This window comes from Acomys russatus, chromosome 1 (assembly GCF_903995435.1).
Source record: "Acomys russatus chromosome 1, mAcoRus1.1, whole genome shotgun sequence".
NCBI classification, from domain to species: Eukaryota; Metazoa; Chordata; class Mammalia; order Rodentia; family Muridae; genus Acomys; species Acomys russatus.
The window spans coordinates 9452232-9475294 of record NC_067137.1 but is presented as its reverse complement, the minus strand read 5'-3'; the positions used below and the strand labels follow the sequence as shown (position 1 = coordinate 9475294).

At 40.2% G+C, this 23063-nt stretch overlaps 1 protein-coding gene across 1 annotated transcript in view; it reads right to left on the bottom strand.

Annotated features, from left to right (window-relative positions):
• Thada (THADA armadillo repeat containing) overlaps positions 1-23063 on the bottom strand; it is a 282053-nt gene that overhangs the window by 205783 nt on the left and 53207 nt on the right. The window contains exons 23-26 of the mRNA XM_051161396.1: positions 11439-11571; positions 8477-8590; positions 5668-5790; positions 684-775 (exon numbers count right to left, since the gene is read on the bottom strand). Coding sequence (XP_051017353.1) covers positions 684-775; positions 5668-5790; positions 8477-8590; positions 11439-11571 — 462 coding nt within the window. The remainder of the gene's footprint in view (positions 1-683; positions 776-5667; positions 5791-8476; positions 8591-11438; positions 11572-23063) is intronic.

The window sequence follows — 23063 nt, the reverse complement described above, 5'->3', positions numbered from 1 at the left end:
TGCAGTTAAATTGTCCATAACCAAAATGGTTTCATAGGTTCACCAAAGTTATCTTATAAGAGAAAATATCTGACAGAGTAAATTCCAAAAAACCAAAAGCACTGATTCTCAAAGTGGCCGAGTCTGCTTCACAAACAATGTAAAATGAAAAGGAAATCAGGGACACTAACTAATGAGAATACAAAGATGGTTCCATTTCTACTGGACAAGCCAAGATGACGTGCTGGACACTGTTCTATATACATCCAGGAAAAGTAACTGGGAGCATTTCAGGAGTATTTGATGAAGATAAAGAGTCAAGACAAAGCCAGGCGTGGTGGCGCACGCCTTTAATCCCAGCACTTGGGAGGCAGAGGCAGGCAGATCGCCGTGAATTCGAGGCCAGCCTGGTCTACAAAGTGAGTCCAGGACAGCCAGGGATACACAGAGAAACCCTGTCTCAAAAAAAAAAAAAAAAAAGAGTAAAGACAAGAGGTCAGTCTGCACTTCTGCCCTTGCAGCCCTACCCTGTTCTGCTGCTTTCCAAGACCTGCTTATTAAATGGCTGATCTGCCCAAGGCCTTAGATTTGGGTGGCCTGGTTTAACTCATTATAGTAAATTTTTATGATGTAGATCACTCATGAAGCTGTGAATTGGGAAGCTGTTTTTAGCCTGTGTAAAGGGGATGTTAGATTGAACTTACCTATTTGTTTTGGAAAGTTCACCTTTTCCCCTTTTAACTCCAAAAATTCTTGTGATCAAGGAACTAAAGAGAAGTGTGGATGAATTTCTCACCTAATGTAAAGATAAACATAAAATAAGAGTTAAGGATTAATCATGGCATGAAACTAACATTTATAATATTTAAACTAGATATCCGAAATTATTACCTGAGTGACTCGGCTAAAGAAAATAAGGTTTGTGTTCATAAAATAAGGCAACTAAGGAAAAATAAAACTTTCTGACTTCCTGATAAACTGAACCAGCTGCACAAATTCAATCACATTCATACAACATAGATTTTCCTAATATCAACTGTTTCATCATATAAACCAGACTTTTATTTATCCACATCCTGACAATAAACACTCCAGGAAAGACCTGGGCTCCTTTTACCTGTGAAAAATGTTTGTGAGACTTAACTTTATATAATCTATGCAATTATAACAGCCAAGATATGTTATTATTCAAGATGTTATAAATTAATATCCAAAATGATATCAATTAATCTTATAATGCCAGTAGCTACTCAAACTTTCTTTCTCTTTTTTCTTTTTTTCTTTGTTTTGTTGTTGTTGTTGAAACAGGGTTTCTTTGTGTAGCCTTGGCTGTCCTTAACTCCTTCTGTAGACCAGGCTGGTCTCAAATTCGTAGAGATCTGTCTACCTCTGCCTACCTCTGCCTCCCAAGTGCTAGGATTAAAAATGTGCACCACCACCTGGCTTATGGAATTATTTTATGACAATTGACTAATAAAAATGAAGCAAAACAACGAGTTACGGTAGCACAAGCCTGGAATGCCAGGGTTTGGGAGGCCAAAGCAGGAGAATGATGAGCTGTGGGCCAGTTTGGGTTATATAATGAGACACTATCTTAAAAAAAGAAAAGAAAAATCACGGAGAGATGGCTCAGCAGTTAATAGGACTGGCTGCTCTTGCAAAGGACTTGTGTTTGGTTCCCAGCACCCACGCAGTGGCTCATAACCACTCACAAATTCAGTTTTAGATCCAATGCTGTCTTTTGACCTCCTCAGAAACCAGGCATGTATATGATGCCCATACATACATGCAGGAAAAACACACATGTAAAATAAAACAAAATTTTAATAAAGGAAAATTATTTTTAAAAGTATAATTATTACTCCACGATACTAACAGAGCCTGCTTTTACTAAAGCAACATGTCAGGGTCCTTCAGAGCCACATAAAAATCTTGACTATCCTAAAATTAGCCTCCCTCAATTATCTTGCCAAATCAGTGTGCACTGAGTTACACCAGAACCATGAAGAACACTCAGAATCAGAAATTAAACACTGCTTTCACTGAATCTAAGTTCTAATTGGGTGAGGTACCATCATCACAATGTATGTCAACTAGTACTATAAGCTGAGAGGTTATCAAAACTACGAATGTGAAGGAGCATAATGGCTCAGCAGGTAAAGCACTTGCTGCCAAGCCTGAAGACCTGAGCTCCATATCTGGGACCTATGCGGTAGAAGGAAAAAGCTGACTCTCACAGTTACCTTGTAATGGACTGCCACACATACAATTATGCATGCACATGTAAGTGTAATAAATTTTTAAAGAAAATAATGAAAGATTTAGAGAACAGTTTTATGAAGCCACTGCAATAATAGTCACAAACTCACATGGCCAAGAGTAGTGACAACAAAGACACCAGCGCACTGTTTCTAGGGCAGTTACTACCCAGCCACGAGGGAATAGAAGGCAGTATTGCCAGATCTTCTGTGGTTTTCAAGGGAAGCCAGAAACTGATTTTTATGTGAAATCTCACTATTTGGAAATGCTGGCAACAAATTAAAGAAAAGTAAGGCACCATCATGAAAGCCAAATAAAACACAGTAGTAGACAGCATCTGGCCTGATGGCCACCCACTGCAACCTCTCCTTTAGAAACCTGAATTGCCAATTCATCTACAATAACCTTGAAAATAGACTTTATGCATATATAAGTACCATTTATGGTATAGTCACCAAACTGGACAGAGATCTACAGTCAATAGCAAATAACAAAACTAGTGCCTTAAGTCTCCAATCAGCAATCCATGCATGCTGTTCTGTCATCAGTACTGCCCTTTCCTCAGCTCAGATCTGGATTACTTCAATTATTATTGTCCTTTTTTTTTTCCATTCTAATGCATAGTTTTGATTTGCATTTCCCTAATGACAAAATGGTACTAAACATTTTTACATGTGTCCATTGGTTAGTTTAATATCTTCTTTTAAGAAATGTACTCAAATTTACTATGTGCCTTTTAATGGTAGTGGGTTTTTTTGTTGTTGTTTTGTTCTTTTCTTACTGAGTTTTAGGCATGTATTCTGCCATTGATCCATAACCTCAGCTGCCATTTGTCGTTGTTGTTGTTGTTGTTGTTGTGGTGGTGGTGGTGGTGGTAGTGGTGGTTGTTTTATAAGGCAGGATTTGCTATGTAGCCCAAGCTGGGCTGGAACTTGCTTCAGCTTGGCCGGATTGGGATTATCGACATGAACCTGCCACACTTGATCATCTGAGATATCTTCATTCTTTTTCTTATTGTTGCCACAAAACACTCGTCAAAAAGCAGCTTAAGGAAGGAAGAGTGTATTCTGGTCTACAGTTCCATCATGGTCCAGAAGGTGGGGTGGCAGGGAGTGGGGAGCTGGCTGGTCACAATGTACAGTCAGGGAGCCTAGAGTGGACAGGAAGTGGGCTGAGGCTGTAAAGCTTCAAGCTGTTCCCATGACCACTTTTTAAAAGGCTCTACCCCTGAAAAGTTCCACAAACTTCCCACACAGTGAGACTATGTAGAAATCAAGTATTCAAGCATATAAGCCTGTAGAGAACACTCACATTCACACTACAAAGGCTTGGAAGGAAGCAGGAGGAGGAGGGGGAGGGGGGCTCAACCAAAACCAAAGCTGTATGAAAAGCCCCTATAGAAACCCCCTATTTTGTAAGATAATTTTTAAAGGATTTTGAGCACAGGTGCCCTGCATGTGAAGACAGTTTCCCCCAGGAGACATGGGTTATTACAATCTTAGTGCTAGGCTTGGGGTCCCTTCGTATGTGTTATGGGTCAGAGAGGCTACAGACGTACCCCAAAACAACAAAGGCTAGTGCCACTGTTCTTGGTTGTCCACCAGAGCTAGATGGAAAAACTATACTGCTAAAGGCACAACACACTGGTTCAGGAATCCATTCTGAAAAATGCACTACGAAACAAAGCACTGTTGTGTTTGCAAGTCAGTTTTAATAATCGTTTTTGGAAATGCTAATCAAAACCAGAATGAGAGGAACTAGAAAAACAGCTCAGTAGTTAAGAGCTTGCTGAGGATCTCAGTTCAGTTCCCAGCTCCCATGTAGTGGTTCACAACCATCTGTATCTCCACTTCTAGGGGACCCAATGCCCTCTTTGGCCCTCCACAGTCATCATGTATGTTATGTGGTACACATATATACAGACAAAATACTTATTAACATAAAATGAAAAATTAGTTAAGTCTGAAGTTTTTGTTTCTTTGGTTTTTTGTTGTTTAAGACAGGGTTTCTCTGTGTAGCCTTGGCTGTCCTGGACTCACTTTGTAGACCAGGCTGGCCTCTGCCTCCCCATGTGCTGGGATTATAGGAGTGTGCCACTGTGCCCGGCAGTCTGAAGATTTTTTTAAAAGCCAAGATGGAATATTATTTCATACTTACTAGGATGAGCTCTCATTAAACATAAGAAAAATAATGTTGGTGATGACGTCGGGAAACTGGAGCTCTTAGATTTAGATGAATATAAATGGCCCTGCCACTGAAGGAAACAGGGCCCTAAAACGTCAAGAATTACCATGAGAAATTCCCAAACAAACTGAGAGCAGGGAGTCAGACAACCGGCATTCATTGCTTCATCATTCACAATTAAAACCTTGCAAACAATCTCAATGCCTATCATCTTATCAATAGAGTAAGGAAAAATGGTATCCTGGTAACTGGAATATTATTCAGCCTTAGAAAGTAATGACATTCGGATCTGCACTATAGCATACCTGAAACACAGGAAACACAGAGGGACATATAGTATACGACTGCACCTATGGATATGTCGGGCAGGCAAGCTCCAGAGAAGAAAGCACAACAGGCGGCACAGAAATGAAAGAAGGAAAGATGAAGAGTCAAGTGAGTGGAGAGCAACCCTTTTGTTTGTGATGGAAGGTTCAGAAAACATGTAATCGTGACAGCTGTGTGTACTCGATGGCACTGAGTTGTGTATACTTACAAACGCATCAAGTGGGAAATTAAAAAATGATAGTGGACCATTAAAAGAAAATCAGAGCCGGTAGTGGTAGTGCACGCTGGTAGGATTTGCTGAAGGAGGGGGAGGAAGGAGAATCATGAGTTCAAGGCCAGCCTGGGATACACATTTTGGGTTGGAGAGATGGCTCAGAGGTTAAGAGCACTGACTGCTCTTCCAAAGGTCATGAGTTCAATTCCCAGCAACCATATGACGGTTCACAATCATCTGTGAGATTCGGTGTCCTCTTCTGCTGTGCAGGTCAGAACACTGTAAACTAACTAACTAAATAAATAAATAAATCTCTTTAAAAAAAGAAAAGAAGAACAACTCAATGTCAACTCACTATATACAGCAAAGAAAAATATGTAGCAATAACAGCCCAAAGACTAAGAGAAGTAGAAACACTCTATGTGTACGTTCTTACGCTTTATGTGGCATAATTTAAAGACACACAAATATTAAAGCAACCACAAAATAAAATCATTATCAATGATAAACCAACAAAGGAGATAAAAATGGAACCACAAATTAATGGAACAAATTGTAGTCTAATCCAAAACTGTACCACCTGAAGAAATTACGTGAGAAAGTGCAGCATATATATTGTATCATCAAGTGAAAGGTCAGCCTGTAAAACCCTATTATTCACAAGCATAGTTAACTCAACGGTCACACACGGCATGAACACTCACTGCCCAGACAGGTGATGTAAAACCCAGAATCGCAGCCTTAGCTCCATCAGCGACATAAGGAAGAATGTTTTCTCCCAGACGTGTGTCTCTGAACAAGGCTCTGAGGATATTTAAAGCGTGAACCTAGAATGAAAAGTTCAAAATCAGGGGTAGGTTTAAAACTATGGTAATTCTAAATCTTTACACAAACTGCCAGAAGTGGACAGTCCTCAAATGAAATAGTACATTTAAGAGAATACTCTTAAGAACAGAAAACCTAGTTGGGCGGTGGTGGTGAAAGCCATTAATCCCAGCACTCGGGAGGCAGAGGCAGGTGGATCGCTGTGAGTTCAAGGGCAGCCTCGTCTATAAAGTGAGTCCAGGACAGCCAAGACTACACAGAGAAACCCTGTCTTGAAAAACGGAAGGAAAAAAAAAAAAAGAATGGTAAACCTAGGCAAAAGTTTATAAAATGGAGCAATGCAACTAAAAAGTCTCATCCCCTGACACATGTAGAATTCAGCACCTAGCAGATAAGAATTGTGGGCTCTTTCCAAAGACACATGGAACATTTAATTTTTAAGAATGATCCCAAACCCAGACTCAAACAGACCCTCAGTAAGTATCAACTACTGCTATCTTGTAGGTTATGCTCTGATCACAGTGGAATTGGGTAGAAATGCTGTTTTAATACTTTTAAAATAAAACACATCTTATTATTTTGGTTGGTCCCCCCTCCCTTTTTGCTGTGTAGCCTTGACTGTCCTGGAACTTGTTTTGTAGACCAGGCTGGCCTCAAACTCAGAAATACTCCTGCCTTCCTAGTAATGAGATCAAAGGCATGAGTTATCTGCCCCCCTTCCCCCCCACCAGCTAAAATAAATACATATTAAAACATTGGTCATGGGGCTGGAGAAATGCCTCAGAGGTTAAGAGCACCAGCTGCTCTTGCAGAAGACACAGGCTCAGTACTCACAAGGTGGCTCACAACTCCAATAACAACTCATGACTGTTCTGACTTCCACAAGAACCAGGCACAGACATGGTACAAATACATACACTCAGTCAAGTCATGCATATACATAAAATAAATAATCTTTAACATTTTAAGTAATGGTCAACATTTTAAAAATATAGTCGAATACTACCAAGGCTTCTAGATATTGACACTGTAAAAAGTACTAACTAAATCTTAAGAAAAGAAATATAGGGCTAGAGAGATGGCTCAGAGGTTAAGAGCACTGACTGCTCCTCCAGAGGTCCTGAGTTCACGTCCCAGCAACCACATGGTGGTTCACAACCATCTATAATGTGATCTGGTGCCCTCTTCTGGCCTGCAGGTGTACATGCAGGCACAGCACTGTATACATAATAATAAATAAATAAATCTTATTTTTTTTTAAAGAAAAGAAATATAAACTTTAAATGTACATCTTTAATGGTCCTATTTAAAAGTATTAAAAAAAATAAAATGCTACATGTCCACTTAACATGACAGAAAAACAATTCTCAAAACAAAAGGAAAAAACAGGTGTTTCAAATTGTTTTTAAAAACTAAGAGAGTTAAGAAAACCCTTGTGACAAAGGAGATCAGGTCCAGGCTTTGCACACCCTGAGCTACATCCCAAGAACAAAAGCTGACTTCTTAAAATCAGGTTTCTTACAACCCTAACAAGAAAGAAGCCACAAATAAGCAACGTTACCAATGCCAAAGAGTCTTATTCTTTGTCCATGTTCTTACGAAGTTATCTTTTTCCAACTAGCCAACTAAGAAAATATAACCAGTTATATTTCCCACATTTCAGTGAAAAAATGTTTTGATATGGTCTTTTAGAAAAATTATTAATAATATGTTAGTTACTTTTCCCAGAGTTAAATTTCCCCAAAATTCTCTTAGAGTAACTGGCCTCTATGTGCATGTTAATCAACATCATGCTTTGCCCCAATCAGCCCATATTATGGCTCCAAGGCACCTGACATCACCCAAGACTTAAAACCATATAAACTTAGCTTTCTTTTGTGTAAACTTTAGCTCTGTCCCTAACTGAGTGTGAGTGTCCCAAAGTAGGGCAGGAGCACCTACTCAGAGGTAGTTACTAGAGACACTGAGGTGACAAGGTGTACCTCTAGTACTGGAGAACAGCTAGGAAGAGGGTTTGACCCAATCACAGATACACTGACTATAAGGAATTAAAACTTCACTTAAGTAAAATACTAAAATTCCTACATCATATTTTAAAGAAAGATTCAATTATTCAACTATAAAATATATATCAATTCAAAGATGCACACATGAGATTCAAGTGTAACTACATATTAATTTTCACATTTTTAGGTGTAATAATAACATTATGAAATATCTTGTCAATTGAATGTTTTCAACAGAGTTTAAAAATTGTTCAATTTCATCAATACATATTAACCAAAACAAGTTTATTTTGTGTTTAGAAAAGACCAGAAAAGGGAGAAAACAACCAAACAAAAAAACAAAAACAAACAAACAAAACAAAAATAAAGGCCAGGTGTGGTAGCACACTACCTTAATCCCAGCACTCAGGAGGCAGAGGCAGGTGGATCGCTGTGAGTTCAAGGCCAGCTTGGTCTACTAAGTGAGTCCAGGACAGCCAAGGCTACACAGAGAAACCCTGTCTCAAAAAAACAAAAATAAAGCAAACAAAAAAACAAAGAATAAAGCCAAACCCCTGAATGCTGCACATTAGCCTGTCTTCCAGAGTTCTGCATCTTCAGCAGACACGTTTACAAGATAACCACACAGCAGAGACGTAAGGCTTCCTGCCCTCCGCCAGCACGTGTGCACTCCCATCGTTACCTGGGGGACTGTGCCCTTTGAAGCATCTGCAGACAACGCCAAAGAGATCAGCTCCTTCATTGTTATTTTCAACAAATCCATTTTGCCTTTCTTTGGTTCTGATGCCAACAATGCCTATGAGAAAAACAAAAATCAACAGGCTTTCATTTTGCACATATCTATTTGTTGGCTTTGGAATCAATCCTCAAACTTAAAATACCCTCTATTAAAAACAAGACTAGCGAGGTAGGTTAATTCAGCCAGGCTGCTTTGACCAGGTAATTTAACCCATTCTGTTTGTTTGTTAATTATATAAATATAAGCAGCTGATAAATACATGGTTTTGATTGACCACTTTGTAAGGACAAAAATTAGGTAAAACATCAGATACAAACTGATCAAGCAAGAAAATTTTCTTTACTTAAACAATGACTAAAATATTCTGGGTTAGATTTCATCTAAAGGTTTTCAGGTCCTCTAGAGACTGATCAACAATTTATTCACAGAATAATCTACTGAAAGTGATCACAGCACAGCATTTTAAACTTCACAGGACAAAAAGAAACATTACAAATGCCAAAGGGATCCTGCACTTGGATTTACTTTGTAACTAGTGTCCAGTAAACATGATAATGGGCTATTAGCCCACTTGAGGCAATATAATAAAAAGAAATGAAGTACTGATATATGTGACAATATGAACAAACACTGAAAATATACTGCTAAGTGAAAGAAGCCAGACGCAAAAGATTGACTATTGTACAATTCCATTTACATGGCATGTCCAGAACAGACAAATCCACAGAGACAAGAAAGATTGCCTGGGGCTGGGAGCAGCACAGGAAGGTGGGGTGGAATGGGGAGTAACTGCTAATGGGTGAGGGCTGAGAGAGATTCTAAAATTAGATTGTACTAATGGTTATCGAGCTCTGAGAATGTACTGAAAGTCACCATACTGTGCACATTAAATACACGAACTATGCCACAAGTGAACTATAGCTCAACAAAGCTGCCAAAGAAAAAACACTTCAGTTCCATTTTTGGACTCTGTTCCTTCACATCTATGTCTTGCAAAATGTAGCTTCTGGCTCCCAAAACCAAAGTTGGCAACTACTCTGCATCTTCTAGATCAAAGACAAGCTATGCAATAAGAATATACAAGATAAACATATAAACAGATTTAAAAGAAATTCATCACAATAAACTTAGGCTCAGAAAACATGCTCTATGAATATTTTTTTTAAATGTTGTCTTTTTACACAAATGGTAAACTCATATACCAAAATGGTAGTTTTCACCACAGCTAACTTTAAACAAAGAGGATTACTTTATTGGTAAGTCGTGCTAAGAAAAATAGGACCCTCTTTGAGCAAGTGTTTCTGATAATAAAAACTTTGTTCCACTAAAATTAAAAAAAAAGTTACACTCAAGAGATGTTCCTCCCAGAAACATAACGCCTCACCTTGTCCACAAAGAACTAGGCCAATGTATGGCCATGCTGCCTAGTGCGTCTGGCTTAGGCTCACTCTCTAACTATGACCAATTAGTAGCACAAAGTGACTATAGTGCCCAACTGTTATAAGGACACAACACAAATACCAGGTGGAATCTTCAGGTGCCTGGAATTTGTCCTCAGAAAAGGCCACACAAACAGAGCAGGTTGTTAGGAACTCCAAGTAGGAAACTAAACCACACTCGTGGTCACTACCTAGTGACCTTAGTCAATCACTTCTGCAACTGGTGCCCATGGGCATCAAAAGTCATGAAGAGACTGGGAATAGGAGAAAAAATAAAATAAAAGAGAAAAAGAAAAACTACAGGGGAACTAAGAAGGAAACCTACTTTCCTTCCTCTGTGCTTATTACACTACCCAATTTGTGGATTTTTGCCTTATGACAAACAAGAATGGCATATGACTTAGCACTGTAAGGGCACTGGTGTTTACTCTCTATGCTGTAAGGTATGATTATTTTAAAGAGCAAGGGGCTGAGCATGTTCTCATCTGTGTTCAGGGACTGCACTCATATATAGTCTCACATGAAGATGTGGTCAAGAGTCACATGCACTGGGCCTTAGCAAGTTTTACATCCCTGTAGCCATTGTTGACAAGTCACCTCTGTTGTCCCCAGTCCCTCAGGATATATTTTTATGATAACTGTACCCATCTCACAGAGTTTAGGCAGGGATTAAACAAAGTAATAGACGTGACACAGCTACCACTAACTGAGAGGCACTATTAAAATTATGACTTTAGGTTTGGGTGGTGGTAGCACCTTTAATGCCAGCACAAAGAAGGCAGAAGCAGATGAATCTCTGAGTTCAAGGCCAACCTGGTCTACAGAGCAAGTTCTAGAATGACCGTGCAATACAGAGAAACCATGTCTCAAATAAGAAAAAAAAAAAAAAAAAAAAAAACCCAAACCAAAACAAACAACAAATAAAAAATATGATGTTTTTATGATTGATATTTTATAGAAGAACTCAAATATGGATGCTTCCTAGAAGTAAGCAATCCCTGTGGCCACAATGACTTCTGATTACTGGATACACAGATGGAAATCTATACTGCCTTCTGTTTATATTACAAGACTGACCCCCCTGATCCAAGAACAGATCTGACACAGAACATACTGTCCACACATTAAAACAAAGTCACGTAGGAGACAGGGGATGGTACAGCCAGTTAAAGGTGCTTGCCACCAAATGTAAAGAACCTCAGTTCAGTCCCTGGGATCCACATGATGGAAGAAAGCCAACTTCAGCAAGCTGTCCTCTGATCTCTATGTGTACCACAGCATGTGTATGCCTGTATGCACACATAACTAAGTAAATGTAATACAGACTAAAAATAACAAAGTCACAAATGCTATTGTACTGAAAAAACAGAAGCATTCAAATGCACAATGTTTACTTGCATTAAGAAGGCGAACGCACAGTATCAGAGCACAAGCAGGCCAATGCCCTGCTCTCCCTAGGAGAGTACCTGTATGTAGAAAGGAATTCCAGCACTGCGCCTTGTAGCACAGAGTTTGGATGAGGGATCACTGCTTTTAATTTCCTCCAAAACACTCCACAACCACTGCTCTGGCAGCTTTTGCAGACTCATATTAGAGCACCTAAAAGGTATAAACAAGCAAATGTTTGGAATTATCAGGTAGTAAAAGGTAAAAGCATAAACTGATGATACACGTTAACACAGTGAGAGATATCAAACATTTTATATTTATATTTTATATTGAGAAGACTAAGCTAGACTCACTCCCACCTATTACTGTATTATTATATACCTCTTCTAACACTTATTCTCGATGTCAGCCTCATGAGAGCTAGCGTCACCAGAAAGACTCACTTCTGGGCGTGGCTGTGAGGTCTTACCTTTACTGCAGTGAGAAGACCCATTAACTGCGGTGGACTTTATAAGAAGGAGAGAGTAAACTGAGGCACCTATCCCTCTCTTCTTTCTGCTTCTGGATGCAGCTACTTCAAGCTCCTGATGCCTTGACTTCTGTCATCCGTGAACCACAACAGGCTCCATCTCCCTTAAGTCACTTTTTTCAGGGTATTTTATCACAAGCAACAAGGAAGTACCAAAGACACCTTCTTTACTATGTGTCTTGGGACTTGAAGCTATTAAAAGTTCTACTTACCACAATTGCTGAGCAAAGCATCACCTTATCTACAAATAAGCTTCATCACACAGACTTGCCTCCATACTCACAGTGGTCTCAAGAAGGCTCACTAAATTCTTACAGATACTCCATACTATTAAGACTCAAGGATTCTAACAAAAATATCATATCTAGTGTAGTTTTCTGTGGCATTTCCTATAATTTATTTTTTATTTATAGATTATACACAAATTAAATGCCATTATATTTACATTTTAATAATTATATTTACCTTATTTAAAAGGTGGCTTCTCACAAATAGTTTTTCAAATCTGTAGAATATTAAGAATAAAACTTATAGCGCGGCACAGTGGTGCACGCCTGTAATCCCAGCACTCAGGAAGGCACAGGCAGGCAGATCTCTGTGAGATCTAGGCTAGCCTGGTCTACAAGGTGAGTCCAGAATAGCCAAGACTACACAGAGAAACTCTGTCTCAAAAGAGAGGGGGGGAAAGGGAGGGAGGAAGGGAGGGAGGGAGGAAGGAGGGAGGGAGGGAGGGAGGGAGGGAGAGAGAAAGAGAGAGAGAGAGAAGAAAATTTTCTGGGACAAGGCAAAATATGTTCAAAGTTTATTTGAGCACTAACAAAGGATGTTCTTAAAACCGTGTGTGCAAGCGCTCATATACAAGCAGGCAGGAATGGTCAAAGGACAGCTCTCAGGAGCCCATTCGCTCCTGTTACCTTGGGGGATCTATGCTTGAGCTCCGCTACTGCTGACCACCCCACTGGCCACCTGAAGACTTTTACTCTATTGTATTAGCTTTAGCTGAAAAAGCAGCATACTCAATGGCAGGCAAACAGCCCCTGAGGAAAGGAAGGCGCCTTGACTTAAGGGAAGTGGTGCTAGAGGTTAGCCGTAGGGCTTTAATGCAACAGGCAAAAGCTCTACTGTGAGCTAGATTCCCAGTCTTTTTCTAGTTTTCATTTTGGAAAAAGGTCTCAAGAAGTTGCCCACGCAGGCATAGAATTTGGCAATCCTCTGACTCAGCCTTCCCAAGTAGAAATTAAAGACCACGTCCTGCTTAACTGAAATTCACACATTAAAATAAACATATGTCAAGTTGGGAAAAAATGCTTTTGTTTTACGTAAGGGAAAAAAATCATCAGAAACATAGCTGGGTGTAATCTGGAGCAGGAGGTACACCCTAGACACACATTTGGGATTTGTTTTTTTTTTTTTTTTTTTCTTTATTCTGTTGTAAAACAGTGAACTTCCATTTCTGACTACACATTTCAGATAGCAACTGAAACATGGTATACATTTCACACTGACTTAAACATAGAACAGATCTGTGTGACCTTGGCTGTCCTGGACTCACTCTGTAGGCCAGGCTGGCCTCGTACTACTCACGCCTGCCTCTGCCTCCCTGAATGCTGGAATTAAAGGCATGCGCCACCATGCCCGGCAAGAAAGTCACTTTTATAGTGACTTGATGTAGAATTATCTGTGAATATCATTTTCTTGCATTTTCTGCTCCATTGAAGAACTGGCCTAAAGATACAGCCGAAGTCTAAGGCAGGTCAAATGTCCCCGAAAAGTTCACTACGCAGGAGCGACAGGGAGAAACGAAGTGCAGGAATGACAGGGACTTGTGCTCCTATCAGGTGCACTGAAATACCAGCACTAGCACAGTGAGGCTTCTCAACACAGCCTCTCCTAGGCCTTCCTGGGTGAGCAAATGAAGGCCTCAGAAGCCAGGCTCCGAACTGACAACTGTTCAAGACTACTAACTAGATCTTGACTTAAATGACAATATTCTACTTAGTTTGAAAGGCTACGTATGACCTGCACCTCACCTTCTTACTTCAGCCTCACCAATTTCCACAGACATTCTGTTTCAATAAGGCTCTTGCCTTTGCCTGCTTCTACACAGACATAAAACTCACATACCAAATATACACTCATGCCCGTATTTCCAACTAAGCATCTGTTTAGTCTCCTCTCCATCAAAATTAGTAAAATTTCCTAACTTATATGAAACAATTACTAGGCACAGGTGTACAAAGGGTTGGTGATGTTGTGGAGGGACATACATAAGCTAGACTTCGAAGGTTATTTGGAGGAATGGTGGAGGGCCCACACAGTAGGGTCCTGAAAGCAGGAGATGAGCAAGGAACAAGCTTTTGCCAAGGTCCCAAAGACAATTCCCTCATTTAGATTCTTGGCTACCTGAACTCTAAACAATTAGCCAGACCTATTTATTCCCTTGGGTATTGCATACTAAGGACTAAATGTTCCTTATTAATTTGGGGATTTCCAAAATAGGGCCAGAAGAATGTTCCACAAGATCATAGCTGGCAAACTGCCCTCAAAAGAGCCCTGTATGCCCACTGAAGACCCAGCACCTCTGGAAGGAGCTCTGAGAAATGCTCAGGGCACTCGCTCTTGCCGTCCAGGTCAGACTTTGTTCTGCTCTAGAATTCCCCAGAAGCAAGGCAGCTTTTCTGATGAATCCTCTAAGTGGCCGGCTTCCAGCCTGGGCATTGCCACTGAACTCTATTCTCTGGTTTCCTTGCTTCCTAGCTCTGCTTCGCTCTTGAACCAACTTCCCACCCCAAGTCACATATGAAAATTTGGCCAACAACATACCTCTCACTCTCTTTATGCATTTGAAACACATTGTACTTTACACAAAACTCTACAGATTTTATTTAAATTACCAAACCAGAAATATATTTGCCCTGCTACACAGAAAGAAAATATTTATTACATGTCTCTTATGCATCTGGTCAATACCAAGCTCCACACAACTGATCCTGCATCATTCCTGTACAAACAAATGTGTGAGAAAATATTGTTTCCTGACAGATGAAGACATGAACACAGTGGTTAAGGACACCAACTGGGGGCTGGAGAGATGGCTCAGAGGTTAAGAGAACTGACTGCTCTTCCAGAGGTCCTGAATTCAATTCTCAGCAACCACATGGTGGCTCACAACCATCCACAATGTGATCTAATGCCCTCTTTTGGCATGCAGGAAAAATGCAGACAGAACACTGTATACATAATAAATAAATCTAAAACAAAGAAACAAACAAACAAAAAAACACCAACTGGGCAGTCAGGGTAGATAAACATGCATGTGGCTGTTAGGAACACCAACTATGGAGCCAAGTTATGGGGTCAGATCCCTTCTGTGCCCCATAAACACTATGTGACAGGACAAGCTACAGAAGCTATACTTACCATGTTTCTCTTCTATCACATGAATGTTGTTATATATGAGTTTACTCTTGGAATATATTAAATAAGTTCTCCAGAGGTATTTATAATTATATCTGATTATGAGAAATTTAAATTAGATGCAATAATTGGCTTACTTTTTTATTTTGCTTTTCAAGTCAGGGTTTCTCAGTGTATGTAGGCCTGGCTGTCCTAGACTCGCTTTGTAGACCAGGCTGGCATCAAACTCATAGAGATCTGACTGTCTCTGCTGGGATTACAGGCATGGGCCACTACGCTTGGCTAGCTTACGGTTTGAAAAGGTATCCTCCCACACTACACAGCGCCCCCTACTCATTAACACCCAAAACACACACATGGAAGCCCTAAAACCAAACTAAAAAGCAAGATAACCACAAAGAATTACAAGAAGTGAAAATGTGGACACATGAAAGAGATTTAGAAGTAGCAGTGGTGGCCACAAAAGTCAGCTTCTATGGGGTAACCAGCCTCTCTTCCAGAGAAGGGAATTTCAGTGGCTTCCTCTCCCATGGGAGGAGACTTAAGAAGGGGCTACTGTCAGAGCTGGGCTACAGACAAGAAAAGCCATAAGTACAGAGAAACTCTGAACCAGGCTGTCTACCAACTTGTTAGCTAAATCTGTGAAAGCCCAATGGGACTAGGAAAAGATGGACCAAAACGACACTATCTGTTCTACGTTCTCTGAGGAATAAATCCAAATAAGTAAACAAATTAATCAACATGTTCCTAGTTATAGCCAGCAAACCAAATCTCACAACAAAAAGAAACTTTATATTAAGGACAGGTAAAACTAACTGGAACACAAATTGACTCTAAATGAAAGCAATTTTATAGGGCGGACTGACAAAGACCTTAAGACAACTTGCTGGTAATATGCTGAAAAGATAATGAAAGGCTGATCTCCTAAGAAGTACAGGAGAGTGGGGCAGAGTGCTCGCCTAGCACATGCCGGGCCCTGGGTTCAATATTTGTACTACAAAGGAGGAAAAACCACAAAAGGAGTATTTGCCTGCCAGGGATGGCACAGACCTGTGATCCCAGAACTCAGAAGGTAAAGGCAGGAGGATCATGAATTCAAGCTCAGCTTTGCCTACAGAGTATGTTGGAGGATACCCTCAGTTACATGAAAACTGCCAGTTTTTATAAGTGCAAGGAATTATGAAAAACAGTGCTGAAAAAAGGAAACAGGCATATATAAAAATAAAAACACTAGAAATACTCTGTGCCTAAGTATAATTTCAAAAAATATGACACCAATGCTTAATTAGACTTAAAATGTTAAAACATCAGTTTATATCAAAAATACGTCTCTCATTATCAGTAACAAGAGGCACTGCATGTTTATAATGCTGAAGGACGGCTAACTGTTGTTGCAAGTCTATGCCACAGTAAACTCTAGTCAAAAGTGGAAACAAAACCTAGATTGTTTGAGACACATCAGAAACATGTCTGCTGGACACACTACATGTCTCAGTGGGACCTATATGGTAGAAAGAGAAAACAGGCTCCTTACATACTCCCAAGTGGCGCACACACAGAATTAGTTAGCTAATTAATTAATTAAATGTAATAAAGCGTCTCCTGGGGACCCTGAACGAAAGAACTGCTAGAAGATGTACTTTAGCAATGGTAAATAAGCCCAAGTAGTACCAACAGGGTGTCCACAAAACAAAGCAGGCTTAACAGACTTCCACATTCTAATGAAGAGTAACAATAACTCTCTCCCAGGGCTGAAGCAAAAGCCTTGCCATCCTTCCTTCTGCAAAGTCTCGTATCTAATCTGTCACCAACACAGGCATTTTACTTTGAAATGATGCAGATTCAGGTCAGGTTTTTCTATCTCCACCATCCTCCAAGCCACTGCCATCTCTATCTGAATTAAAGTCATACTGGAACTTCCCAAGTGGTCTCTCTACTTTTACCAGTATTCTTTATTCGCAACAGAGCATCCTTAATAATCCTTTTAAATGGCCACATCAAATTAGGTGTGTTATAGTCCTAGCACCTGAGAGGCTGAGGCAGAACAAGGCTGAGTTTGAGGCGACCGTGGGCTAGGTGATGTGACCCAAGCTTAAAATATACAATCCACAAGTCCACTTCATTTCCCACCACTCTTCAATCTATTTACAACCCCCACTGTGCATCCTCAATTTCCCCCAAGGAACAAGCGAAGTCTTCACTGATCTCATCTCATAGTTCATTCACACCACATTAGTTATACATGGCTTAGCCCTGTTCCCTCATTTAAAGTAGCCAACTACTTCTCTCAGACTTTTGTACTTGTGTAAACTGGGTAAAAAAAACAAAAACACAAAACCACCAAGACTTCAGCTTAATAAACAAGCATTACTTCAAGGAAGCTGACCCTATGTTCCAGTACATTTTTGGCTTGATCTGGCTGGTAATAAAGCCACTACTAACTATCTGTAATTTGTTTCAGTGGGTCTCACTCCCAAACCAACAAATAAAAGCCATGAAGAAGTAACTGGTTGTGTGGAAGCAACTTCCAAAAGACATTAATTCACAAAGTGCTTTGGGGTGTACTGATTTATAACAAAACAGAAATTATCTTACTGCTCACATTTTATTCAGGTTATTTTCAGGCTGACGTCAGTCTCTGAACATGTACCAGTGGAATTAAAATATTAAGGTAGTACTAAATGGATTGAATGGTTTAGACAGAAAGCAACCTGGCAATCAGAATATCCTACAGAAAACTCAACTGATAGGGAGCCCACTTGTGCCTGGCATGAAGTGAGCTGTGTCTCATCCATTCTGGAGGTACTCCAACTCCCCTGGGGAACTGGGGAAACTTATTCTTGTTAATACATCATTTTCTTGCATTAACTGAATCATCACAATGACCTAAAGAAACTTTCACCTGCAACCGTAAGGCAACCACTCTCACAATGAAATGTGAAGTACATGAAAGCTAATGTATGAAGCAAATTCCCAGAAATGTACCAAGACACGACTGCCAAGACATTAATCATAACCCCATCACTGGCACAAGGCCAAGGCTTGTATCTATACCTTTGTTTACCAAATAAGTCACTCCCCAGGCTACTATCTCTAAGGACTGTTAGTACACAAAGGAAGTCCTTCCCCTTTGCTCATAACACAGCTGAAAGTAGAAACTGTCAGGTTTAAAATCAGCTCCAAATATTAAGTTATTCAGTTAAATATGGTGTCTAGAAAAATAAGCATCAATGAAACTGATGCTATATATACAGGCTGATTGCTGATAAATTTTCACATTGCTACAGCCCTTTACTTTCCTTCATTTTCATTTGACAATCATTTAAATAACTGTATATGAGCCAACAAAAGCTTTGAGGGCAAAAACTGTAATTTGATATAAAGTAAACGGTATGTGTTAGTTTAAGTTCAGCATCGCTGGCCACTCAAACCAACACATGAAGGAAAGCAGCAATGTCAAGAATAACCCTTGGCCCTTCTGTCACTGGTCTAGGGAAGGGGAATAGGGTGAAAGGGGGGGGGGAATGGGAGGAGACAAGTAAGGAGATAACAATTGAAATGTAATCCAAATAAATTAATAATAATAATATAAAGAATAACCCCTTAACCCCTCAGACTGGCTGTTCAAAATACCAAACTTTTCGATCCCTAAAACACTGTGCGAGGACACCAGAGTTGCAGTCATGTTCTGAGGCAGCATCAGGTACCCTCTCCGGATTACCTATGTATCAAATTTACTCTGAATGTGTTTCACAGGAAACTAAAAAACATTCATTTCCATATGCATTTAATTCATTATCTAGCCTTACAAAGCCTTATATATTTGGACAATCTTATACATTTCATTTTATCCCATTTGGATCTTGAGTACCGAAGGACTCACGAACTAGCTCTTCCCCAGAACTCAGCTGCTTCTAGTCATTCGGGCCCTTTCAAATACTACTTGAGTCTAATAGGAAAAGGGGGCCTTTGTATACCACCAAGCTTTATCACCCCCAAATATACATTGCTAAATGGGGCTTAGATGTGCACACCTGCACTCCCAGCACTTGGAAAGTAGGGGAGACATGTTTAAGGTTATCTAAACATGTGAGCTCAACAGTGAGCTCAAGCCTGGGCTGTATGAGGTCCTGTCTCAAAACAACATAACACAGCAGGCAGGGTAGCTCAGTGAGTGAAGGTGCTGAATGTGCAAGCCAGACACCATGAGTTTGACCCTTGGATCTCAAGGTAGAGAAAGAGAACTGACTCCCGAGAGTTGTCTTCTGATTTCACATGTGCCAGCATGTTTGTTGTACACACACATGACTTCCCAAGCTTGCTTTAAAATAAAGCTGTAAGGGACCAAGGATATATTGTCTTCCATCACTCTGTTCTTTCAAGTACTTACAAGAGAGCCATTTGGGAGCTCAATAAGTATTTGCTGGCAACATGATCAACTCTGCTGGGCATGCCACTCTAACAAGGCAGGCTGGCAAGCAAGAGGGGAAAGAGGATACAGTAACTAGAAAGGAGGAGGGCGCACAGGCTTCTCAGGGGATGACGGCAACCTATCAACAATAATTCTACTGGCCTAATCCTGCCCCCAAAGATAAGCTTCTTCCAGGACTCAAGAACAAAACCAAATCAAGTTCAAAATGAAGACTAGTACATGCTTCTAGAGTGTTACTTAACCGATGTCTTCCGGTGAGCACAAAACTGAAAAGGCAGTTGTAGGAAAGAGAGACTGTAACCTAAGACTTCTCACCACGAGGTCACAGTAGCTAGAAAAGGAAACACTGTCAAGTTGTGGCTCTTCAATGGATCTTCTGTCATTCCCCAGCGCGAAAAGATTAATTTATAAGGAAGTATTTCAAAACACCAGGGTTACCGGTGTTTGTGATAAAGAAGGAATTGCCAGGTAAAAATGAAGCCAGGGAAGACTCCCAAGAACAACACAGCTAATTCTAGTTGACTTGGTTCCACATCACACAATCCAGGAGTCAGTAAGTATCCTGAATGAAGAGTTGGTTCCGGCCAATGCAATGCAGTCACTAAGCACAGACTAGGGGAATTCCAACACCGTGCTTCTGTCAGCAAATGCTCCCAGTTACAGAGCAGACACTATCTCTGTCTGAAGACTCTTTGCTTTGACTCTCTTGTCAAGCTAACACAAAACACACCATATGTCTTTAGCCTCAAGAATATTGTATGATTTTAAGTTCCTTACCAAGGGTTCAAGTCTCATCAAAAAAGAATTCAGTAGCACTAAATATTAATCTACACATAAACCTATGAAATCAGTTTACCAGTTCTAAAAGAAACTTACAAAAATGTATCTCAGGCTGTGGAGATGGCTGAGCAGGTAAAGGTATTTATAACATAAGACCCTAGAACCCATATAACAGAGGAAGAAGCTAACTTGTTCCCCTTGGGTCCCCCGTCAGGAAGCAGCAGCACCTGGATCGCTGATGACACCAGGCTACAGATTACCCGAGAACAAGGTACTTCTGTCCTTATGTCTAAACTACAACATATTATGAAGCCTTCGAAAACCAATGTTAAATTTTCCAGGAAAAAAAAAAAGGGGGTATGATCTGATCTCACATGAATAGTGGTTAAAATCACCTGTTACAGGCCGGGCGTGGTGGCGCACACCTTTAATCCCAGCACTCGGGAGGCAGAGGCAGGCGGATCGCTGTGAGTTCAAGGCCAGCCTGGTCTACAAAGCGAGTCCAGGACAGCCAGGGATACACAGAGAAACCCTGTCTCAAAAAAAAAAAAAAAAAAAAAAATCACTTGTTACTCTGCACAGGGAGCAGGTGTGGTTCCTAGAGCCCACAAGGAGGCTCACAACTGTACGTCCAGCTCTAGCAAATCTGATGCCCTTTTCTGGCCTCTGTGCATACTACAACCACCTGGTGCATTTACATGCAGAAGCACTCATGTAAAATAGATATGAAAAATAAAAAGTCAAACGTCACTAACAATGACTTAGGAAATAAACATTAAGATATTCTAGTTTTCCCAAACAGAAAAAGGGAATCAGCAGGGTAGCACATACTTGTAAAGCAGAGGCACAAGAACCTCTGTGAGTCCCAGGGCAGCACTGTCTATATTGTGAGTCCCAGGGCAGCACTGTCTATATTGTGAGTCCCAGGGCAGCACTGTCTATATTGTGAGTCCCAGGGCAGCACTGTCTATATTGTGAGTTTCATGGCAGCCAGGGCTAGGTTGTGAGACTCTGTCTCAAGATGCCCACTGCTCTCCCAATTTATATGGCTCTTCAGAGTCGCTCATAACTTATTCTTAATTTAATTATTCACATTTCAAATAAAATTTATAGGGAATTTAGTGAGCAATGAGTATCTTGTTCAAGAATATTTATCAAATGAAACAGAAATAAAAGCCTAGACAATATAATGTTAATCAAAGTTGAATGGATCTCTCCCCCCAATATATTATACTTAACATTTATTTTTAGTACAACTGTGTGAATATATGTTCCTTTGTTGTCCAGACAGGTAAAAAAATCTAGTTTTTATTGTTTTATTGTTATAAAACAATTGCTCAAAAAAGTTTCCACTTGAATTTGCACTGTAGAAGCTATAATTAATTGGCAAAAGATTAAATATTTAAATTACTTCTATTGTAATTATTGATATCATCAGTCATCACTAGTGCTTTATAACTAAAACTGCTAGCTGCCAACAGTTCATTCAGGGAGCAATAATGTGAATATGGTTATAATTACTACAAGAGACATTTGCAGAGGACCCACCCTTCAGCAGGCAGAGCACTTCTCATACACAGAGCAAGAAAAGAAGTTCTCACAGAAGTTCCTTCTACACTTGGAACCCAGTCAACAATCCCCCACACAGTTACGCTTTCAACTTGGATAAATCAAAGTCCCCAACTTCACATTCTAGCTTAAGAATCTTTAATCAAAACAAACATCTTCAAATACAAAAGTCATTTGTATTTGAGTATGGAAAGTTCCATTTGTGAATTTTACCAGAAATCTGAATTTATTTATGATTTAAATGTACTTAACCACTCCATTCAAACATTTGTGTAGCTAACTATGCATAGGAAAAATAACCACAGGCCCAGGCGTGGTAGCACATGCCTTTAATCCCAGCATTCGAGAGGCAGAGGTGGACGACTGCTGTGAGTTCGAGGCCAGCCTGTTTACAAAGCATGTCTAGGACAGCCAAGGCTACACAGAGAAACCTGTCTCGAAAAACCAAGAAAAAAAAAGAAAAGAAAAATAATCACAGTTTCAGTTTGTTTTGTTGATTAGGCTCAGGATAGGGTCTTGCATGTGGATCCTCCTGCCTCAGCATCCAAAATACTGAAGTTACAAGTGCACACAATCATACTTGGAAGTAAAGGGGTTTTTAAAGACAGCGAATGTTGGGTTGTATGGCCGAATCTGTCAGCCCTCTAAGGCCTTAAAGACAGAACCGAGCCTGGCTCAAGTTTCAGCAACAATCTCTGGTAAATACTTCCGCATAGGAATGACACAGCATGGCCCATCTGGGCACATCCTGATGTGAGTCCTGCCTGCCAACAGCTATGTAACACAAACCAATTGGTCCCACAGAATCGGGCCACTTTATATGCTGGGAGACGTCATATCTCTGGACACCTTATGCCCTGCCCACTCCCTATACTCTATATAAGAAAAACCCGCCATAATAAAATTGAGCCCTCACTCCAAAGAGACTCCCAACTCAGTGTATTTTTCCTCCAGGCGTTGTAGGAGGAGGCTGGC